The 18845-nt window shown below is 40.9% G+C and overlaps 1 protein-coding gene across 1 annotated transcript; it reads left to right on the forward strand.

The window, feature by feature from the left end:
• Positions 1-1428: 1428 nt before the first annotated feature.
• Positions 1429-18605, forward strand: c1ql4b (complement component 1, q subcomponent-like 4b). The gene is made up of 2 exons (XM_030091192.1): positions 1429-2179; positions 18340-18605. The coding sequence occupies exons 1-2, from the start codon at positions 1640-1642 to the stop codon at positions 18517-18519; spliced, it is 720 nt and encodes a 239-aa protein (XP_029947052.1). The 5' UTR covers positions 1429-1639; the 3' UTR covers positions 18520-18605.
• The last annotated feature ends 240 nt before the right edge of the window (positions 18606-18845 follow it).

The raw sequence follows: 18845 nt of genomic DNA on the forward strand, positions 1-18845 counted from the left end.
TTTTCTGAGGACCGATACCCTGAATTCTATTTCCATCAGAGTGCTTTCCGAAGTTTTTTTGTTTTTTGTTTTTTTTTTGTTTTTTCTTCCTCCTCCGTCCGGACTGCCCGGAGCATTTCTCGGACCGCGGTCTGGCGCCTCGTCGAGCCGCTGGATGCGGAGCCGGAAGTTGGAGTGACTCCCGGGGAGAGACGCTCGGCTCGGCCCGGTGGAGGAGCTCCGTCAGCCCGGTCCTGGACACACTTTCCCCGCGGCGCTTCGCCCGCGGCGGTGTGTGACAAACACTCCGAGAAGAAGGACAGGGAGAGGAAAAAAGCATTGGTAAGACTGCTTTTCATTTTCCTCAATTTACCTGTTAAAAGTTTTCGTTTGTATTGGTCAAATCTGTGCGTTTTTTTTAAATCAGTTTCAATTAAATTATCAAATAAAATTAATTCAGGTTTTAATTCACGTACCCACTTTTTTTTTTTTTTTTAAACTAACTAGTAAATCATTGGCCTGTGAGAATACTAACAAGGAGTCATTAAACCTGTTATTTTTTAATCGTCTGTAGTTTTTGCAGGCTGAAAAAGCTTCTTAATTGATTCAGGGGATTGTATAGAATTAACAATAAAATCTATTTTGTATGTATTATGAACTGAATCCACAATTTAACACCAGCAGCTAAATTTCCAAAATGTCTACTATATTTAACTTTTTAAGAATATTATGGCATATTTAGCTTTTGCTGTTTATTTATTATTGTGTGTGTGTGTGTGTGTGTGTGTGTGTGTGTGTGTGTTTCTGCATTTTGTTCTAGATCACAAGTGAATCACTGATCAAATGTACCCATGCTGCCTTTAAAACAAGTTTCCTCATCTCATAAGAGTCCGCCTTCTTTCATGAGCTGCAGCAAATCTGTCGGCTGAGAGGAAGAATAGATTTCTGAGATAAATCTAATAAAAGCGAGAATCTCAAAACCAAGCTGAAGCGGGCAGGAGGGGGGAGGAAGAGAGCAGAGATTTAGCTGTTTCTTTCTTTTCTTTTCTTCATTCCTGAACAGACAAGCAAAGCGCCCTTCCCCGTATGTGGTGGGTGAGATGAACTCCAGTGGGAATACTGTAGACCCCACCTGACAGCTCTCGGCCTGAACACCTGAAGGATTTCACTGGGGCTTCCGCAAACTGGAGCTGGATTAACAGTCAAAGCACTCGACCTCAAATCCAACATCTTTGTGTCCGCGCTCAGTAAACGCATTTGAAATATTTGAGATGGTGCATTATCTTTAAATAGGGAGAGAACTCTGAAAAAACAAAATAAAACAAGGACGACGACAAATAAAAGGATATAAATCAAACGCACCGAACACCAAGACATGGCTAAAACATGCTTGTCATTCTCCCCTTGACGTCAGATTTTTTTTTTATTCCTGTGCCTGTGAGAGAGTTTTCACTTCCTTGAAGAGCCCACCGCTTATTTCCTCTGTCCCACAAAACCACACCTTTTCTACCTCCACCTTGATTCTGTAGCGACTCCCCACCCAGACTTCAGCCTGGCCGGAACAACCATCCCAGCTAAGGGGGAGGAGGACTTCCTCACGCTGGCCGCGTCTCGGCTCAGCCGCAAGAAGCGTGTGATCGGGGCTGGAGTTGGCGTGGCCATGGTTCTGGTCCTGCTCGTGGCCATTCCCCTATTGGTCCACACGACCAAGGGGGGAGGGTCGGGAGGAGGGGGCACGCATTACGAAATGCTCGGGAGCTGCAAGATGGTGTGTGACACTTTCGCCCCCCCTCAGGGAGAGCTGACGTCCGTCTCCCCGCAGCCCCCAGACTTCTCAAACCGCAGGGGCAAGCAGGGGTTCAGAGGGAGCCCCGGACTTCCTGGTCCTCCAGGTCCCAAAGGGCCCCCAGGAGAGCCTGGAAAGCCCGGTCCCCCTGGTCCACCAGGGCCTGGACCCGGCGGCTATGGCCCCTCCTTCTATAGTCCCAAAATCGCCTTCTACGCCGGCCTCCGGAAACAGCACGAAGGGAGTGAGATACTGAAGTTTGATGACGTGGTGACCAACGTAGGAAACTACTACGAGCCCAGCACCGGCAAGTTCACCTGCCCTCTGCCCGGCATCTACTACTTCACCTACCACGTCCTGATGAGAGGAGGCGACGGGACGAGCATGTGGGCAGACCTGAAGAAGAACGGACAGGTGAGTGCGCTCTGATGCGGATCCATTCTGAAGTGTCTTACTGAACTTGTCAGCAACACGAAACCGACAAAACCCATCTGAAAGTTTTCTAATGGAGTCGGGTAATCCAGCACCGCCGACTCCAGCAGGCAACAATCACAGCAAACACCAGCTCCAACAAAATTAAATGATACACTTCCATGTGAGAACGACACACTTGGCTTAACTACAGTCTGCAAACATTGGGAGGGAAAAAAAAAAAAAAAACTTTTGAAACTCAACATAAAGCCGAACTGAAACATGAGGTGAAGGTTTTATCAGGGGACTTGAATGAAGCACCAAGCGTTGATGAAATGTGTCCACTTCTAACTTAGTTTTAAAGAGTTTTTTAAAAACGTTTTTTTCGCAAAGTTGCAAAGGTCGTACAGTATTTCTTGCAAAACACACATCTAACTTTACAGTGTTGTCAAGATTCAAACAAAGTAACATCTGAACAAACGCGTCAAGATGAGAGGAGAATTACAGTAAAGTGGCTCTAGTTCTGTTTTCTATGATGTTAAGTTTTGTTCAGTAAAGAAGTCTGTGACATACTGTAAGGCTTAATGAAGAAAGGAATCTTGATGCAAACGGTCGTGGGATTTGTAACGACTCCATAGTAGAACCTGTAATTGTGTATGCTACTTGGAAATCAGAGAGAGAGAGAGAGCTGAGCGATCAAGAAGATAACAGTTGTCCTTGTCTCAGTGGAACAAAGCCAAAATGCAACAGCTGGCTACTGTCCTCCGAGGAACTCTGACTTTAACACTAATAAATAAACAAGTACAAACGCCTGGCAAAAGCCTTGGATGCTTCCATCTGGAGAAGCGTGACGAGCTTGAAGCACTAAGCCCTCACTCTGCTGAGGAGCTCCGATTCTGACGTGTGCTGCAGAACAGAAGAGTGATGTCCTGGGGATTACAGGGAAAGAGGAAGGAAAAAGAACACGAAGAAAAACATGCTTTGTGTTGTTACAGACTGCGCATTTGATGGCATCACAGCTTCGTTTCACATAATTTACACAGAAGATGAACGGACGGCTGTGTACGACTGAGCAGACCAGCACTGTGTTCAGGATGCTGGTTTTAAACATGATCAGCAGAATCTACATCCCAAAAACGTGTTAAGTAACTGAGATGGGCAGTTTGAGGAAAAGGAAAAGGGATAGTTTGTTGTTGTTTTTTTCTTTTTTTTTGATAGTCGCCTTTCAGAGATGGAAATACACGACAAATTACCAACATGAGTCAAATTTTGATTGTGTACAATGGGCTGCACCTCCAGCCCTCCCCACACCAGTGCTGTTGGTGTGTGTGGAGTCCAGCACAAAGACGTGAGGATTATTGTGTTACCTTTTACTTCTAATTACTTGTCTGTGCTTCACAGGGAGGCTGAGCCTGCCCTCAGGCAAACCTGTAGGAATTACCATTGCAGCAACAAGAACATACAGTATATTTTATCTTTTTGGCTTTAATTTTTCTGCAGTTTGTTGTAATGTGATCAACATCAACAGGGAAACCCCAGATATGGCCTGTGGGCCAGAACAGAGGGCCTGATTCATCCACAGTGTGCAACCTAAACATGCTAAACGAAGATGTCAACTCCAAGCTTCCTGAAAGAGTGACTACTGTTTCTAATTTGGGTGCACTGTTATAACAGAACATGAGACTAAATGAGCAGCAGTCATGCAGCAACAAGTCATTCGCATGGACTCAATACAAGGAATGCAATGTTTTTGAAAATGTTTGTGCTGCAAACTGAACTGTGTTCAATGAGGTGAGAATGAAGTGCTTTTGTATTTTGTTTTAAATTTTTAAGTTCATAATTGATGATGAATGAAATGAATGAAAACATATTTCAACTGTTTTTTTCCACTAAAACAAAGGTAAATAATATAATTGCTTCTAGGTTATTCGATTATTGTTTTGCTGCTTTTATTAATATTCATTGATTATCTGGCTGTTTGTTATTTTAATATTGCTTTGCCTAATGAATATCAACCTGGGGTACATGTGGCCTCTGAACGAAGTTGAGTTTGACCTCTCTGGTGCAGGACCTGCCCTGAAACATCAGTTCCAGTGTTCCTCAGGTCTGTTCCAGGTCACGTGATGCATTTTGAAAGTTGGTGAAATTCAATGAAAGATGAACTTAAAACAACTCAGTAATTTAGGATACATAAGCATGTTTAATTTTTTTTGTGTGTGTGTAAACAGAGATTGCAGTAATGGTTTTTGTTTGGTAATTATTACACATCTTTTTTTCTTATTGAGCTTGTAAATGATTACATTCCCTCAATACATGATACATAGTGTATTCTCTGCAGGCTGGCAAATTAGACATTAAGCCAACAACTAATGATAATGGTAAATATTGATTATTCAGCTGAGTGCTTTTTGTGATGAATTTATAATTTCAGTTTCTGACAAATAGTGCATTACCACAAGATATTGCAACCATGCAAAAAATTCTTTGCTTTAGACAATGGCAGCAATAATGTTTTATTTTATATGAATTTAGGAGAACAGTGATTCATTATCACATCACATTTGGAATGAGCATGAATTCAAAGGTCATTATCACAAATTACAAGTAGAAATTATTTTGTGCGCATCCAATAACACAGATTGTATTAGACATTTCTGAAACTAAATGAAACTTCCTGTTTGTTGTGATAGAAGAAGTTAGATATGTTACTTGTCCTATGATCACATTCGGGATTAAATATTTGCAGTTGTACTATTGATACACATGTGGAAACAATTGTAAAGTAACATGAAACCGCGCTCAGTAGCTCAGCTTTCTATATATTTAACAGACCTCCTGAATACATACACCTTTATGTAGTGCATGTTTTATGTGACTGATCGAGTCTATAAAGACAGTTATTTCTCATTTTATCGATTTGACAGGATGCGCATAAGGTGCAGAGTAAAGAGGACAGACAGTTAAATGCCAGATATAATTGGGGGACCTGGCTTGTTGCGTGGCTTCACAGACATTGTCATTCCTGTCCTCTCCTGCTGTTAAATCTTTCATAGCCTTTAGATGAGATCTTCTCCCCTTCACCTGTGCCCCTCCTTTACACACACACACACACTCACACACACGCTCGCGCAAACACATTTCCCATCCACACTGGCTATTGACTCCTTCCCCATTAATTATCTTTTCCATCAACTAAATTATTTAACCCAATTCAGTGCTGATCTTGCCCTCACAGTTTCATTGCACTTGCTGCTGTTTTGTGTGAATAGACAAGCTGAAGCACTCAGGTCAACGGGGAAACTTTAGTACAGACATTACCGACTGAGAGACTGCAAAGACGCTGAGTAGCACTTTAGTTAGTTGTTCCTCCACTCAGGTTTTATCCTTGTGTGAAGTTAATTTTGTTCACCACAGAATGATATTCTTCTGCCAGTAGGAATGGAAATGCGGGCATATGATGCAATGCAACTGCTTTTCTCCAGTTTTGATCTATTATTTCCACTGTACTGCATTTAGTTCACTCAAAAACATGCAAAGCTCGACTGATGCAGAGCAGGAAAACGACTTGCTTCTCAGTTGGAGATACACATATTGAGCTGAACTTAGTAGAAGTCATGGCTTAGCCCTCCTCAGTAATGTTAGTTTTTCATATTACCCCTTCAGAAAATTAATTGCACACTCCTGAATCGTTCAGCTTAGAAATTATTAAATATTCCTGGATAATTTGAAGGGAAGAAGTGGGTCGGTCATTTCAACCTTGTTCTAACTAAAAATGTAGTTTCTTAGTAAAAACTAGCATTTAGAAATTTCTATTTCCATTCAGTTGTATCAGATGTGGCTGTTTGTAAAGTATGTGGCGAACATAAACTCATCAATCACCCCATGAGGCATATATGTCCAACCTAATGTTGTCTAGTAATAGGTCTGCTATAAACCTGCCATTTTTGAAGGCGATGATGTTCCGCTTAGCCTCAAACTGTCAGAGATATTTTCATGACCTCTGTTCAGGCAGAATTTATGGCAGAGGTACAAGTGTAGCTGTAGCATATGCCAGTGAGTGTGACCTAAAACTTTCTAAGTGTTGTTAAATGACACTGATGTTAAATATTTTAGATTTCACTTTACAACAGTGTAAGTTCTATCAAGGCCTAAATCGCTGTCAGGTTTACGTCACTTTAAATTGACTTAATTCAGAGTTGATAAACAATATTAACCGTTAGATCCATTATATTATTACAGAGTTCCCTACATTTACCAATACGATTCCAAGACATTTTCCTATGAATCGAAATGTCTTTTATAGCGTCATGCACTGTTGTTGTTCAGGTTACAGCAACTATATAATGCTACATTAATGTAATGCCTGCTTGAAAATAACAGGTCAGAAAACACTTACACATTGCTAAATAAATATTGAATAGTTTTGATGCTGCAAGTCAGTCTATTTGATTATTATTGTAGATACGTTAAGAGCTAGGGACTATAAATGGAAAAAAAATCTAGGCTAAAATGCCACAGGTAAATAAAAAAAAGCCTTTTGAACTCATTTAGATATATTGGATTATTCTTTAGTGGCACACTAAGTTAAGCTTTGACTTTGAGTTTGGGTCCTGGGTTTGAATCACAGTTGGGACAGCAGGGACATCTGGTAAAAAGCCGAGTAAATAATACTTGTTAATTTTTAGAGAACACCTGAAAATGCACTTTATTGTAGTTTCTAGATTATAGCCCACATTATTGTTTGAATCAGATGTGAATCAAAAATCTAACAGCTAATGGAAAATCAAGCGTGGGTAAAGAGGAAAAATTAACGAGACTACATATACACCTAAACTGAGAGAAAAGAGCGTTGAAAAGTTTTTGCTCGCAGCCTGCCGAGTCCGTCTAAAGCGAGCTTCACAGCACGAGCAGAGGTACGTGCAGGAGTGTGCAGAGGTCTCCGACGATTGTCAGACCGATATGCACAGCGTTGATCAATGTCTTGTCAAAGGCAGCTGAGAACAAGCCGCATCCTGGGGAGAGATCACAGCGGAGACAGGCGGCACACGGACGAGGAGGCTGACGGACAGACAGGCGGACAGAGAGGAGAGTGTGTATGCGGCAAGGACTCGCTGGAGGATCTAAAGAGGTTATCAAGTTAATACAGCCGTTCAAAATAAGAAAGAAAGTCATGGATTCAGACTGATGATTTAAAAAAAAAAAAACTAGACATGTCAAGCTTTATCCCAGCAGATCGTCTCGAACGCTCGCTGATAAAAATGTGTGGCTGACGTGCGAGTTTACAGCAGAGATTAAGCACTCAGTGGACGGAATCTTCCTCCTTCGCTGTGTCCCATAACTCATCAAAGGATTGGTGTTGAGGTAGATGACCTTTTCAATGGATATATAATTCACCACCAATATGTACTTTGCCCTTTACAGTGATGAGCACCGAGTGGGAGTATGAATATTTATAGCTGGTCTGAAACAGTGGGGGGGGGGGGGGTCTGGTCTGGTCAGTTGGTCAGTTCGTAGTTTTGATGAGTGAAAGTAACATTTCAGCATCTTGGGGTTTTTTTTCCACGCGGTATCCTTGTTATAGGAGTGGGATTGCTGGGACCTTGCTGGAGGATGGTGGTGAAACCGAGGCCCGTCAAAAAGCCCCCACATGTGGCTCAGCCTTCACAATGTAAGGTGTAAAGGTTGGACAAAAGATTAATTAAGAGTCGACATTTAATCTCCAGGTTAAAGGCATAATAAAGGTGTGCAAGCCATAAAATATACATATAGGGGCTCAAAAAGGTTGGAACTGTTGATTCTTGTTTCATAAGGCGTTTTTAAATCTAAGTGATTTACTCACCTATGAATCAAAACTAAGTTTGGTGCTCAAGCATCAAATTAATGTTCAGCTTAACATGCTTTTTTTGTGAATTCATCTCCCAACAGATGCATTAGATAGCCACTGACATATACAGGCTAATCTGATAATTAATTAAACCACTTAAAAGTTATGATGATGACAAGCCGGGATTCAATTAGAAGAAGAGAACAGCTCGCCTCCAGTCGGAAGGTGTGAGAGGAGGAAGCTCCTAATTACAGAAAGTCAGACAAGGTGTCAATATGGGCCCTGTGTGGCGCTTCATTAGACACTTTTAAATGTATTTTATTTTGGCACATTTGGAGCTGTTTCCCTCCCCGACAGTTGCGCCTGTCTTGACGGAATAATTCATAAACTAATTTCCCGTGTGTTGCATTGCTTCGGTGTCACACTGGCTGAACATTATAATGGGAAACATTTCGTGGTAAAGGATGAAAGTCTGTCCCTTCAGACAGCAGTTCTTGTAGTGCAAACACAAGGAATCCTCTCATACACCCTGCAGCTTGCCCTGTTTGTTTTTTCTCTGAAACCTTGCACATTTATGCGCATGTTCGTGCACACAGCCATTATTTGACTATATGTTTCTGTTATAATGGCTGAGGCCATTATATCCTGAGGACTAAAAGGAGACGGCTGGTTGTTACTGGGTTTTGCCAGCCCTTTGTTGTCCCTCGCTTTTGCTTCCCTATTATATTATTATTCCTCCTCATCAAGAAAACAGTATTTAGTTTTGTTCATGAACAGCGGTGAGCCACAGTGTTTGATAGTGGTGTTTTTTGTTTTAGCTAATGTTAACCAGGTGATTAACTCTTCACAGAGCAGAGTTTGATTGTTTGGAGGACTTGATGGATTTGGTCTTCAGTACTGCCAGACAGGTTTTGCATGACTCAAGTGTTGGATAATTAGTCGCTCACTGTGTTCTTTTTCATGTGTTTACCTTTGAACATCTCTGAAACAAGACAGTAAACAGTATGTTGTGAAGAAATAATATAATTTAACTTCAGAATTGAAGCTTTGTTGAAACTGTTCTGTACAGAACATACAGAGGACCCATTTATACCCAATTAAACCATTCTCCTTACCCTCAAAGGTTTCAGTGTAGAGCCAATTAGAGACTTTCTAATCAACATCTTGACACCTTGGGTCTTGAGTGTCATGGCAAAATATTAGCATTTAGTATGCCAATTAGTGTGTGACTCTGCAGTGCAGGAGAAGGGTTACATCTCAACCTGCATAATGGAAACAGGATACCACTGACGGCGCATGCACAGAGCCTGCGAGAACACAGCTGCTTATACAGAAAAAAAAAAAAGCCATTTCATTTGCCCTTCCCCTCCCTCCCAGTTCACCCTCAGAGGTCCCTCAGGTAAGTTTAAGAGACCCTGTCTCAATCGCTCGCTCCGCTCTGAGAGGTCTGTACATCACAGTGAATGAATCCTGTCACTTTTATTACCAGAGGATCAAGGCGCCACGGCGAAACAAAACAAAACTGAAAAAAAATAACAGACTACATGGGCAGACCACCTCCCCAACCTCATTCATGCCCCCCTCCTCCTCTGAAACCGGCATGCTTGATCAGTTTGTTATCCAACAGCCTCCCTCCCGCCATCACTCAAGGCCTCTCTCAACTTTGGCTTCCTTCACTTGGATTCTGTGCTCAGACTGTTAAAGTGCACGCAGCTGCTCGCTCGCCTGTGCGACCTCATCCAAATTTAGTTTCTCTTCACCTCGTGCACTCCTCCCATCAGTTTTCACTAAAACAACACACGAACATCCAAACAAAACAAAGACGCGGCAAATGTCTTATGTATGATACACAGTTTTTCAGCAATTAAATGTGTCACACAAATCAGTGACACATGGCTGAAATGTAGACTTTCTTGTACACTTTGCCCTGATATTGAATAATTTCACTCTCTCTCTCTCTTGCTCTAATCTGACCACCACTCCCATCATCTCCTTCCCCATTTAATGTTACCCTCCTAATGACAAGTGGAGGCAGTGTAATCTTCTCTATTCTCCTCTGGGTCTCCCTTCTTCCCCACAGCAGCAGATCAAGTCAGAACAGCGCTGGGCCAACAGACAGAAATTCACTCCCTTGTCGCTATCAATCTCCGCCACTGTTGACAATAATCCTGATTTGCCTTTCCCTCTTGTTTTCACTCCCAAAGCCCCAGTTCCTCCTGCTCACTTTAAGAAAACAAGGTTTCACTCTTATTGTTACTGACAGCTGAACCTGCAGACTCATTACACTGTCCCATCTGATCACTGTGAGCGTGGTTCTGGGAATTAAAATATCTCTTACAGTGGTCAAACACCTCACTATTCAGATTCAAAAGCAAGGGATTATGGGTAATATGTAAAACAACGATGGATACCTTCAAATAATCTGAAATAAATTAGATATTAAATCCAGAGAATTTTTTTATTTCAGCAATTAGTACTACAGTAATATTGTCTTTACAGGAAAACACATCACACGATCCTGTCACTTTAGGAAGCTTTTTCTGGTGTGTTTGGTGTGTGTTTGAGGAGGCGTGAGCCCTGCTGTTTGTGGAAGGTTGCACTTAACACATTATGATTACGCACATTTTTATTTGATTCAAATTGTGAAATCCAAATTATAAATATTACACACCATTTTTAAGCAGTACCTATAATAATATGATATGTACACCTTTATCTTTGTAAATATAGGTATGTATTAATGGCTTAGTAGCAAGTGAAACTAATAAATATTTGAAAAATCCAATATCTCATTGTTAAACTGATTTGTTTTTTAGATAAGCTTATTAAGAAGAAATCAAGAAACAAACCACATCTATAGTTTTGGGATTTTCAGACCCACGAGTGACTTTACTCAGTCTATCAGCTTCTGGCAAAAAGCCTGAATTAATCTAATTTATGATGGAAATACCGCAGCAGTAAGAGAAAAGGATTGCATACGTATCGATGTTTGCTCATCAGTAAATATTCTCATTCTAATCGCTAACATAAAGCTAACGTTACAGAAAGGGAACTGTAGCATAGCTGATGAGTGTTGTCAAACTGGTAAATTTCATGATAAACCTGGCAAGATTCTTTATTCCCTCACCACAAATCTAGATACTGTTTTCAGTGTACTTTCTTATTTATTTATTTATTTGTTTATTTTGGTACTTTTGTGGTGTTTTAGAGACTTGTGTGGTGTTCTGGAGGTAGGAAGTGGTCTGACAGTGGCTCTCTTAGCCGTGGAAGCTGCTGTCAATAGAGAGGAGACCGACACTGCAAATGAATAGCACGTGTTTTAAGCTGTGGCCTACAGGGCAGGACATGTAAATGTTTATGTTTCTTCATTGTCATACTAAAAGAATTTACTTCCAAGGTTGAGATTAAATTCAGTATTGCAACATTTAATGACACAAGATGAAAAAACAAAGCCATAATTAACTGAAGAAGATAAATTTAAACATGTCCAGCTTTTTTTTGTCCAGCTTTCTTCTCACTTTTTGGTCTCTGACATCGTCCATTATAATTTCATACCAACAGTTAGTTATGCTAATTATGTAAAGATGATATCATTTAGCAACTTGAAGCGACTTTTAGGACTGATAATAGCTAATAGCCATTCATTAATATTTGGGAACACTGATCATATTCCTTTTAGCTGCCACCTAGCCTCATGTTTGACACTGTACAGCACATATGTACAAAAGACAAGTGTAATGAATGGGTGAAAATACTCCTAAGTTCAGACTGAGGATATCTATTAATCTTCATTTTTGTGATAGATTCTCAATTTAGCTTCTGATACCTCATATATTCCTTGCTGTAACATCAGGTTTCCATAAGTATTGTGGAGGAACTTTACTCATGAGCGAAAGAAAAGCACAACATCAAAATGCTGAGTTACGTCTGAGTTTCGGTGAACTGTTGGCACTGTGCCTAGACTGAGGAGAAGCCTCGATGTCCTGAATTGTGGTGACCTGAGTTTGACACTGTTTGATGCTTAGCTTGAAGCAGCAGTGTGAACACTGGTCATGTTGCGTTTCTTGAAAAAAAACCAAAAAAAACCCCATTTTGTTTCATTTTCATTTATTCCTCATTTGACAGTGTTTTATAGGCTCTTCCAGATCTCCATCTGGACGTGAGTCTGGCTAGCTGCACCATTGTTTATAGTCCTGCAGCCTTATTTTTTTCAAGGAAACGTCACATTTGTGGACTCACAGAAGGAGGACAGCACGGCTGCAGTTGCAAACTGCATTTAAGGAGACAATAAAACATCTAAATAAGTCAAATTGGAGCTGGTGAAAATCCCGCTGTTGAGACGTACCAATGTTTTCAGCATTTCACTGGGGCGCATAAGGAACACCAGTAACGTGATATGAAGAACAGTTTGATTCCAGCGCTTTAAATATTGGAGTTAGGTGTTTCCAGTTTTTGGTTTTAAGGAAACATTTTCAGTGTGTTACTTAACGCTTCTAAAATTTCCAAAAAACAAACTACTTAATCTCATCAACAATACACACCTAACTTTAATGCATCCTTCTTATTTGGTTTCACTGAGTATGACTCAGATGGCATTTATTCGTGGTTTTAATAGCATTTTATTAGGTCAGTAATATTAATGATGATTGCGATAAGACGTTAAATGCCACACTCTTGTAAATATGTGCATAAAATGTATAAAACGTGTCCACTGGGCTACTGTATATATAGAGAGACAGTCTTAAAATGAATTAATCATAAACACAGTAAATGTCACAATATTCACTGTGTGTGTCGGGGCCAAGTAAACCTCCGTGCCTCATGAGGAAGTCAACCATAAAAATACCCATAAATAACTTGTGTCCTATTGGCTGGCAAATATAATTAGCCGGCGCTCATGTTTATAAAGGCCATTTCAATGAGGTGGTGTGAATATAATTGCTCAAACTTTTATTGGAACTCACTAAATGGGGGTAATTCAAGTAAGCACAATTTTATCTTGGGAGTGTTTAGAGAGGGATGATTATACTGGATAAATAGAAAAGAATACTGCTTATACTTGCATTTTGTGTGTTTTTTAACTGATCTGTCTGAATACTATAAACTATTCTGGCTATTAGACTGATTATTAGTCCAGTTCTGTCCTATAAAACGTGTCTTTCTTAGCAGAAAAAAAAAATACTGAAACTAAGGATTGACCCAAAGCAAATTATATAGTATTTTCTTTCAGCGTGCCTCAACTGGAACCGCTCCCAGGGTACCAGGGTGCACTGCAGGCAGAGAGAAGGGGTGTCAAGGGTACGCTCATTTATTCTTTGTATTTATCAAGAATAGTGGGGCTGTTACACATTGACATTTCTGAACATGTCTGAAGGGATCAGGGACCCAGACTGTCGCTGCACATCCTTTAACCCTTGAAGACCTGGTGCAGAATGTAAGTACAGCTCCCTCAAGAGTGGCCTGTGATGTGAGGGCTTTTAAAATCATTTCCAAGGTCATTGCAGAACTGAATCTTGACTCAAGGTAATGCTTTTGAAAAAGTGGTATGTTTTCATATCAACCGCATACAGCGCTGCACCTGGGTCACACAGTTCCTGGGGTTCATGCTAAAGGAAGCCTGGTAGTGGAGTAAAGTTGCTACAGAATCGTGTGATTTTGAAAGCCTGAGTCTTTTATCGCAAGTGACACAACACAATAATAACTCTCCACTTTATTGGAGTTAATTATGTACATCAGTACTCATATTCTTCATCTGTATGTGACAATAATTGAGCAGTTGTGCAGGTAGGGTTTACACTTGAAAGTATAAAAGGAGACAGCATGTGGATGTGAGCTAGGATTTTACTCCAACAGGAATCTACATCCTGTTGCTTTGCTGCGAGGCCAGAGTCACCTTGATCATCACTGTATTTCCTCGTGTTCTGCTTCTTTACTATTAGTTTATTATGGCTGGAGTTTGTAACAGCAGTCAGATTGTGCACTGACAGTGTAAAACCCCTCCCACTGTAGGAACTCAGATTTTATAAGTCGTTCAAAGATATTGCAAGTGAGTTCAACCAAAATCACACAGTATCTTCAGGGAATTTGCAGTCTAAAAAAAATCTTACTCTGAAGTTTATCTACAAACAGGGAAAGTAAGCCGCAGTTCACGCTGCAATCTCAGTAATCTGGCCTGTTATTAGACACCTTTCCATTAAAAATCCAAGAAATCCAAAGATAAGCAACACTGAAGGGTGACTGGAGTGTCACGCTCCTTTTTGTTTTTGGGTGGGACGTGTGTGTTACGACGATTTGCCTGGAGGGGGATTATTCTGGGATGATCTTTATAAACCAGGTGCTAGGCCATAGATTGTCTCTCGTCTAAACGATATTCAATAAGATAAACCTCAACAGTCCTTTCACCTGTATAGATACTGATCAAATGTTTTGAATTCATACTGCCCAAATTACTTAGCTAATTACAGTTTGAATCAAAGAGAAATGAGTGTTCATATCTCCTCTACTCCATTCATCAACCCATCTTCTATAGCAGTACATTAAATTAGACTGGAGAAAACGCCACACAGAAAGACCCCCGACCTGGGTGGAGGTGGGGATGCTCCAACTCCTCCGCTGTGCAGCACCATACCCGCTAATATACCGCAGAATTTAACATGCACAGTTGTCATGATATAATCAGTGTTTTTCTCTTCATCGGAGGCTGGTCGTGATGATTTCTGTGCTCATCAGTGTGAAGTACCCATCGCTGGTTACAGCGGCCTGTCAGCCTGCAGCTCAGCTGAGGGAAGCGTCCGGGGAATTCTGCCGTTTAACCATGTAGACAGATGTTGGATGTACAAGATGTCAGAATCTCTTTACTGTTGTATTTTTCCTGAAACCTATTAGGTCTCCTCAGGGGAGCTGTTGAGTCCCTTCAGAGAAAAGCAGTCCAACACTATAAAGTAACAAACTGCCTCACATGCCGCATTTTTTTCCCCCTTCCTCAGGTGTTCACTTGAGATTCATAAAAAGTAACGGGAAGGAGAGCTGTTCTCATCGAGATGTATAGCGAGAGCGGGACAATACGTGTCTGTGTGTGTGTGGGGGGGGGGGGGGCGAGCATCTAATTCTGACCTCCCGCTAGTATTTCATGGGCCCATTTGACCACTGTAGCCTATCCTGTGCCCCCATTTATTGTGATTGTATGGAGTTATTGGGGAGTTGGACCTATTAGGTGGGGTGCTGCCATGGCTGTCTGACTACCAATTACTGTAGCCCACAGCCATGTGTAGCCTGGCCTGATGCATCAGGAGGTAGGGTGGGGTGTGGGACGTTACACGGGGCTGGGAGAAAGCAGCGAGGGTGGGGAGGGATGGGGGTTTGGGGATCGGGTGGTGGCGGGGGGGGGTTCTCAGGAGACCTGCCACAGCAGCACGTCGTTAATCAATCCGATTTAGACCGGACAGGGACACACTTAGTCTTTGCTCCCGCCAACTCTGCCATGGCGGGGGAGAGAAAACGTGTGCGTGACCTGCATCTTATTCCGGTGTGCGGACAAAAAAAGATGGATAGATGGGTCCAGAATGAAGAGATAGGAATGGGACGGCGTTGCGAATGGAAGAGGGATGATGGAAGGGGCGTGAGGTGTGGAGAGAGACAACAATTAATGGAGTGATGTGAGTTGAATTAAAACAAAGAAAATGTATTGATTCATTTCTGTCTTCAGGTGGGGAATAAAAATGTCCACCTTCTCGACATGAACCAAATGCCGGTTCAGAGGAAAATGTATTGTTTAATTTATGAATAGGGGGGAAAAAAGCCCTTACTGGTTGAAGGATGAGGAGAAATTAGTAGTTTTGTCGTACGTGATTTGTCGTTGTGATCACAAGGGATCAGAGAAGTTTGATTAGGGAAGATGATGGAACATCTCCTCAGTCAGACTCAAAGGGTAGACATGAATAGAGTGAGGATATTTGCATTCATTAATATGTATGCACATGTGTACTTTATTTTCCAACATAAAATGGATTATCTGCTTGAGTAGTTTGTTACTTGCCTGCTGATGGCGCAATTTATTATGAGGGGATTTGGTTACTTAGTGAGAAAACGAGTCGGATTTTACTGAGCATGGATGAAATAACAGAAACATTTAGCAGCTTAATGAATAAAGATGCCTCTTTGTCATCGTGGAAGCTGTTTTACAACATTGAAATGTGTTTAACTAAATCCCAGGACGCTGGACTGATCTTCTGGAAGGAGATGCATTACATTACATGTAGTAATTATGCTGGCTGCTGCAGGAGGGGGGGTGGACTTCATTCTGGCGCTAATGACACTGCTGCTGAGTTTATTTAGCAACATATATGGGCTCATCATCATCGTGAAGCGCAGAGATGTCACAGAATCTCCTCTAAGTGGTTCTGCATTAGTGCTATTTGCTACGTAAACGTGTGCAGCGGCCATCACATGTAGTGATTTGCTTCTAAATTGCTTTTCATACAATTACAGACCCAATGCTGTGTGGATGGCATTCTGCTCGCCAGACATCAAACTGTCTGGGTCCAGATAGAAGTGTGACGGATGTTTCATTAGTCCATATTACATATAAAATATTTAAAGCTCTTGTTTAATGACACCTGTATATGACTGTGTTGGTTTTAAATAAAAAAAAATAAAAAAATAAATAAAAAACAATTACTTGGGGTTGAAATAATCTTAATAATGTTCAACGTCTTACTTAAAGTGCATCATGGGAGTGATCTTAATATTAGAGTTGTGCTCTAATTAGAATTCAAAATACAGCTGTTTCTTTCCGTGCACTTTGTTAATAATAAAATAGATACGTGGACGTTGCAGCACTTACTCATTACTCATAAAATAAAACCTTTTTTTTTTTCTGCCGTTTCTTGAAATGTTCAGGTGCCTTCTGTAAAATGTTGAATAGCATAAGGTGATCAAATAGTGTTTCATAAAGTGACAGCCAAAGTTCATCTTTTGAAAACATTTCGACCCAAAAAAATGCACAACATGTTCGACCTGTCAAAGTAGACAAAACAGTGAAGCATCCCAAAAAACTGACTGACAACCAGCTGTTGTGTGTTTATGGTTGTGTTTGTGCGTGTACAACATGTGACATATTGAACCGTCCTTGTAATCTGGATTAGACTTCCCCTTGCAACAGGTGGATCAGGTGTGGCAGCACAACAATCTTCTGGTAAAAATTGATAGCGACTGGAAGAAAGGTTGTCCTCTCAGACGGCGGCTCGAGGCCAAAGATCACTGCACATCTCATTTATCTACCCAGTGGGCAGGAAGGCATCACTGCTGATAACATTACACCAAGATCTCAACTTAAAAAAATGGCAACGAGGAACGCCCAGATAAACTGAACATAGAGGTTTTGTGTGAGATACACATCCATCTTTAAATCCATACAGTTTTAGATTATCTTTTTTTGTCCTTTTTCTAATCTAAAAAAATTATTTTCCTCTAAAATCTTTTTGCACACACAGTTGAGCACCATTAGCGTTCTTCAGGTGGACCACAAATCCATATTTTCATCATTTTCTTGGTAATTAACATTTAGATGGCGGTGCTGGTGAACATGCCTCGGCTGCAGATGATGATGAGTGTTTTGGGGATGTAAGAGCAGAGCGGTGATTCAAAAGCAGAGAGGATTGTGGGATCGGTGATTTGTAGAAAAGCGCAGGTGAGACAAATTAATTGGTTCCTCATGATTTAATATTGAAAAGTAACCAGTGAAAATTGATCGTCTTCAGTAAACATTAAAGGTCACGGTCAATCCATGAGCACATTCGTACATTGAAGCTGTTTGAAAAGTTCTAATAAGATTCTTGCATTTTCTGTTTGCGTTGACATCAGGGCTCTGGCAGAAAATAGTCGAGGAAAAAAAAAAAGAAAAATGAAATAATACAGTTTATTCTTTCTCTGTTGATTCTTATACTTTTAATAGACTTTTTAAATGTCATTATTGACTAGTTTTTTTTGTATCCAGTTTTCATAATACTCATTTTGTCTTTGATGAAAATTTATTCTAAATAATAATTATGATAATAATGTCTGACTATGCCAAATTAATTTATTACTCAGATGGAATCATTACTTAAAATTATTGATTTAAAGAGAATGTTTGAAATGATTTTCTGAAGTAGTTGCTGCAGTGTGTCACCATGAAGGGACGGATGTTTATCTGCAGCTGCTGTTCATATGGATTTAGGGATTTCCCTTCCTTCACTGTCCAGCATGTATAAACGTGTAAGATGTCTGCTTCGTCACCTTCCAGAATGTTTCTCCTTCACTGTAATGTTTTTCTTGATGCTTTTCTCCTTGCCCGTCTCAGGTGAGGGCCAGCGCCATCGCTCAGGACGCAGATCAGAACTATGACTACGCCTCCAACAGCGTCATCCTCCACCTGGACGTCGGGGACGAAGTGTGTGTCCAGCTCGACGGGGGCAAAGTACACGGCGGGAACACAAACAAATACAGCACCTTTTCTGGCTTCCTCATCTACCCCGACTAACAATATACTCACGTCCTTTCACTCCCTCTCCACACAAAAAGCAAAAAGTCTCCTCTCCGTTATTCATCTAACTCCTGCTCCTTTATGGCGTTTGTTACTCCAGTGTTGTTCGGTAAATCAGACGCGTCATAACTTGACACAGTTAAATCAATAGAGTTTGAGAATTTGTGTAAAAATGAATATAATATTGTAAATAGAATCAGACATTCTCTTCTGATATACACACTCGTGAATCATTACTCTGTGCCATGTACAGTATGCGCAAGCATGGCTAAAACACGATTCACACCCGTTTCACGCACACACTGTCGATACACACACACACA

Source organism: Salarias fasciatus, chromosome 5 (assembly GCF_902148845.1).
Source record: "Salarias fasciatus chromosome 5, fSalaFa1.1, whole genome shotgun sequence".
Taxonomy (NCBI): Eukaryota; Metazoa; Chordata; class Actinopteri; order Blenniiformes; family Blenniidae; genus Salarias; species Salarias fasciatus.

What these genes read in the sequence shown, in the direction of transcription:
- c1ql4b (XM_030091192.1), top strand. Translation starts at nt 1,640, where the DNA reads ATGGTTCTGGTCCTGCTCGTGGCCATTCCCCTATTGGTCCACACGACC. An exon ending in ACCTGAAGAAGAACGGACAG is followed by an intron (nt 2,180 to 18,339) that starts GTGAGTGCGCTC and finishes TGCCCGTCTCAG; the next exon opens with GTGAGGGCCAGCGCCATCGC.